This window comes from Camelina sativa, chromosome 14 (genome assembly GCF_000633955.1).
Source record: "Camelina sativa cultivar DH55 chromosome 14, Cs, whole genome shotgun sequence".
Lineage (NCBI taxonomy): Eukaryota > Viridiplantae > Streptophyta > Magnoliopsida > Brassicales > Brassicaceae > Camelina > Camelina sativa.
The window spans coordinates 14,837,173-14,842,497 of record NC_025698.1 but is presented as its reverse complement, the minus strand read 5'-3'; the positions used below and the strand labels follow the sequence as shown (position 1 = coordinate 14,842,497).

The window sequence follows — 5,325 nt, the reverse complement described above, 5'->3', positions numbered from 1 at the left end:
GCGGTTAACAAATCGTTGGAGAAGAAACTCACCACGAGCGGATCGGTTTCGATCTCTGTGTTTGATAGTATTCGAATTTCGAATCCGAGTTTGAGTCAGTTCGTTCAGGTTCTAGGTTTCACGTTGAGATCCGTTAGAAGCTTCGTGAAATTGATTGTGAAGGAGATGGAATCAGCGAGCTGGGATCTCGACGCAGCCGCTTCCGCCGCCGTTTCGATTTACGTTAAAAACGCTTCAACCGTTTTCTCCAGGCCCAGCCACCGCTGTTTCGCGTTTGAATCGTTCGTCTGTGGGAAAATGCTGGAAGGTTTCGAATCTCCTAATAATGATAATTTCGAATTCGAAAACTTGAGATCCGTTGACCCGGTTCGGTACTTGACCCGGAACCCGGGTTCGTCTTTCGCCAAGTTCGTGGTTCACAAGTACTTGAGCGTCGTACACGCGAAGATGGAGTGTTCCTTCTTCGGGAACTTGAACCAGAGGAAGCTGGTTAACTCGGGCGGGTTTCCGGATTCGGGTTTCTTCGCGACGTTTTGCGAAATGGCTAGACGGATCTTGCTTCTACACTGCGTGGCGTTTTCTTTGAGCGAGAACGTCACGGTGTTTCAGCTCAGAAGAGGTTGTAGGTTCTCTCAAGTGTATATGGAGAGTGTGAAATCAGGCGACGAGTCACAATTCGCCGGAGATAATTCGGATATACGGGTCGGGTTCACGGTTGTTCCCGGGTTTAAAATAGGCGAGAGCGTTATACAAAGCCAGGTTTNACCCGGTTCGGTACTTGACCCGGAACCCGGGTTCGTCTTTTGCGAAGTTCGTGGTTCACAAGTACTTGAGCGTCGTACACGCGAAGATGGAGTGTTCCTTCTTCGGGAACTTGAACCAGAGGAAGCTGGTTAACTCGGGCGGGTTTCCGGATTCGGGTTTTTTCGCGACGTTTTGCGAAATGGCTAGACGGATCTTGCTTCTACACTGCGTGGCGTTTTCTTTGAGCGAGAACGTCACGGTGTTTCAGCTCAGAAGAGGTTGTAGGTTCTCTCAAGTGTATATGGAGAGTGTGAAATCAGGCGACGAGTCACAATTCGCCGGAGATAATTCGGATATACGGGTCGGGTTCACGGTTGTTCCCGGGTTTAAAATAGGCGAGAGCGTTATACAAAGCCAGGTTTACTTGTCACCGGGTAACGGTTATCCTCCGCCTTCTTCATGAACCATACAAGCGGTGGTAGTGGTTGTGAGACGCGCCGGGGGAAAAATAGAGCGGTGGCGCGTGTAAAAGGAGATGTGGTGGGGGTCATGAGTCCTTGGGGGCAGCAAGACTGGCAAGTGGGACATGTTTTAGAGAATGTGATGGAGACAGAAAAATTGGCGCGAGGGACATAAATCATCATTGATGAAATAGTTTAGTGAAACAAAATGATAATTTTTTTTTTTTTTAAATGTTTAAAGTTTTAGATTATAAAATACATCTAAAGTAGAAATGGTATGGTAGAAAAAAATAATATTCTGTGTTTTTTTTCTTTTTCTTTTAACGTACAAGTTTTTTTTTTTCTGTTATATATATATAAACCTGATATAGTTTTGGAGTTGGTCGGAACATGCTTGTAAATATTTTATAATCAATCTAAAGCTAGAGATATTTTAAAGCTATCTTACAATTATGACAAAGGTTTATGAAGATAGTGGAGTGACTTGAAAAATAAGATTAGAATCGGTTTATGAAGTCAAACATTTGGGCTGGTTTTATTGACTTGGTTAAGATCAGTTTTAGGCTTTTAGCTAATATGAGTGTTTGTTAATCGAATGTGAGTTAGAAGTTATTAAGAAAAAAGAAAAACGTGTATAAAATGAATGGAGAGGATCAGAGGAGAGTGTGAAAAAATACGATTTGGTTTTTGGGTAAGAAGAAGAGAGTGAGACAGATGTGTGACGTAAATAAGACAATCAATCTAGCGAAAGAGATAGAGAGACACACCAATGAGAGGTTTCCACTATACGACCGATTTTTATGAAATCTACCTATTAGGCAAACTATTCAATGCCGTTTGTATATTATTAATTCCTTATAATTTAAAGCTAGTAGATGTGTTGTGTGAGTTGGTCTGGCATAAATTATTAAGTAGTGATAAAGAAAAATAAATGAAAAAGAGACACTCAATTTTTTAGATATCAAGATTTTTTTCATTCAATGCATATTTTCAATTACTATTTGTAGACTTAATTAGTTGGCAATTTGATCCAAGGAAAATGACTGTATTTGAAGTTTCTAACAATCTGTTTTTGTGTGTGGAGAACAACACCACGTTTGGTGGTTGTCATCGTTTTGGAGTTTCGACGAAGAAGAAGTGTCATAGATTTGTGGAAACAGAAAAAAAGATTGAGACATATATAGAAAATCATCAAATGTTGCCCATAAGAAATAAAAAGAGGTTGGGTTCAACCCTTGCACCAATAGACATTTCAAAAACTTGTGGCCTTTGAAAATGTTATATATTTATAAGGACTGAATCACAAACTTGTTGGACTTAAGAATCGAGCCTGCTATTAACAGTGGACGATTTGGTAATACAAGAACATAAAGATAGAAGAAAGACTACGATGTTACCTCATGTAATTGATAAGTGTTGTATAACGCCATTCATACGAAAATTGATAGATCAATATATCCATTTACTATTATATATTGTAGATGAAACTCAAAGTAACCAATTTCAGTTGTATATTATTTAGATGGCGTTTCTTTCTGAACAGCTGCAATGCAACCATGCATATATGATTTTAAACGTTTTATATCAAATCAAATTCTAAAGCGTTTAAACCCACATGGAGAACATAATTGAACCAAAGAAGTAGAAAGGCCCATTAGGAACTGGCCCACTGATAAACCAAGTTCAATAGACTTAAAAACTACATAGATATAGGATATATATTTGGATCATATAGTATACATTGAACATATCTTAGCTTACTCTATTTCTCGTATTTTTTTAGGTGTGCAACACATTAGTCCTCCAAATTTCGACTCCTAAAAATAGTAAATAGTAAAAAACTTTACCATGCATTTGTAGTTAGGTTAATAAGATTTAAAACTCAGATATCATCAGTTAGCTTCTCCAGAACTTGGGATCACATGACTTGCCTCCATTTGTTACTTCATCGATGACGGATGGGTACATCTTTGCCAAACTTACCTCCACATATTTTGGCTAGATAGAAGATTAACTTTTTCAAACTGTTATTAGTTACTTAATTTTAGTTCATAACGTGCTATAGATACCAATCATATCATATAGCACGACCAATCATACTTGTTTACACACCAATCATACTCTGTTTATTAGGTTTGTATACTTGTGAAAGAACAGTAGTTCACTAAATTTTCCCTATTCCTACAGTCAAAATATCTACGATGACATCTCTAATCGAATCGAGATATTGAATAAATCCTCAATAAAACTATATGAATCTCCAATCAATGAGCGGTGGCCTAGTGGCAACCAATTCAACGCTATACACCTCTACAAGTAACTAACACCTTTTCCCTTTTGAGTATTATTATTATTGAAATCTCATATAGATTTACACCTATAGTATACGTGTTAAGATATGCATTTGAAAGTTTTATTAAAATCTCATATAGTAGATAACTATTAGATACGAACCTTGTATTAAAAGGATTTTTAGATATGTATTTCCAAGTTTGACGAAAAGAAGTGTTTCAATTTTTCCATGTGGTTTTCAACTTTACACTATAGATTCAGTACCCCATAAAAATTTTCTATTCGAATCTTCAACATCGACTTTAATCAACGCAAAAATTCAAAATTGTTTCCAACATTGTCTAAATATGAGCTAAGAACTATATGATAACGTTTATAATAATTATTGTATGATTTCTTAATATATCTTTTGTTACCGAATCCTCTGAAGTCTGAACCCATTAATTTCGTCTGAACAAGAATATACAACTTGTTATAAAACGAAGTACGATTAATTAATTACAAGATGAGATATTCAACAATAAACTTTTGAATATTTTACATAACTAAAATTATAGTTACCTGGAAAAATGTATGTTGTTTCTATTTTTCTTTCAAAGAAAAAAAAACATTTGTAAAATCCTAAAACAAAAGTCTCTACCTCGAAGGAAATTTCGTATTATATATAGTTAAGAATAAAGAATGTACTAAGTTGAAAAAAAAAGAAAAAGAAAGAAACCAAAAATGAAATATGTGTCTAGCAGCCGGGAGACTATTAATTAATGGCCAACGCCGGGGCTAGGAACGGATTGGAGAAACCGATCAACGGTGGAGAGATGTCGAGATCGGAGTTTTCCGGAGTAGACTTCGGCGTGACCCCTTTTGCTCGGCGTCGAGGAGTTTGGGATTTTGCCCTTTGGCAGGGCAGTCAAGGTACTAGTCTTGGTTACGTGAGGCACGTGACTCTTATCTTCCTCTCTCACCGTCAAGTTTTCTTGTTTCTTTATCTCCAACAGCTTTCTTGAAGAGACCGGCGAAGGCAAGGCTGAGACGATGACGGCGATGACTATGAAGAGCCAGATGGTCGGAAGTAGACGAACGGCCATGACGAGCTTTGATCTTTGGGATGAAAAAAATAAGCTTTTGGTTTGAGAAGAGAAAGAGAGATGGAGATATAAAAATTTCAATAAAATTCTGAAGACTCAAGGTTGCTTTGAAACAATCAAGTGTTGGTATTTGTATATATAGTCAATAGATAGAGAGAGAAACAGAGAGTTCCTGTTTTCGAATGTTGATAAAAAGTGACTAATTAATAAATTGGTGAAATCACTATTTGTCTTTTGGGTTTTTTTTTTTCTTTCTTTAAAATAGAAGTCTAATGTGACACTCTAACACATACATGCATAGCAAATTAGTATAACCTGGCTATAATTTTCAAACTATTGCCTTCTCTGAAATTTCATGTATAAAAATGAATTGAGAAAGAAAATTCAAAGTTCAAAAAGTCATGTAGCACACAAAGTTATGAAAGAAGATTCATGGCAGTTTCAGTTGTACAAAGATAAATAAGAATATTAAAAGTACTCAAAAGTCAAATAGAAAGTTTTAGACAGCAGCCTGAAGTGGAAAAGGTGAAATTAGATTTCACATAAAGATAAATATTACTACCAAACAATTTGTTATTCCACAATGTGAAATGTCTTTAATTTGCAAGGAGGCCAAAGTCAAAGATATAAAATATTAAAAACTAAAAGCAAAGAAGAGAATATATAGACTTGAAAAGAAAGGGATTAGTCATAAAGGAGAATGTAAGAGATTGGGTTTATGATATTTGGTGAATCAAGTTGAG

At 36.2% G+C, this 5,325-nt stretch overlaps 2 protein-coding genes across 2 annotated transcripts; one reads left to right on the top strand and one right to left on the bottom strand.

Moving 5' to 3' along the window:
• Positions 1 to 1,428, top strand: LOC104743600 (the record flags this gene model as incomplete). Its single annotated transcript, XM_010464660.2, has 2 exons — positions 1 to 759; positions 1,163 to 1,428. Coding segments are annotated over 2 exons (804 nt in total), but the record flags the coding sequence as incomplete, so codon positions are not given.
• On the bottom strand, positions 4,011 to 4,806 carry LOC104741521. The gene has a single exon (XM_010462405.1). It carries the CDS (start codon positions 4,580 to 4,582, stop codon positions 4,256 to 4,258), a length of 327 nt encoding a protein of 108 aa, XP_010460707.1. The 5' UTR covers positions 4,583 to 4,806; the 3' UTR covers positions 4,011 to 4,255.

Bases quoted from the DNA above. Each gene is read 5' to 3' on its own strand.
- LOC104741521 (XM_010462405.1), bottom strand. From the start codon at position 4,582: ATGGCCGTTCGTCTACTTCCGACCATCTGGCTCTTCATAGTCATCGCC.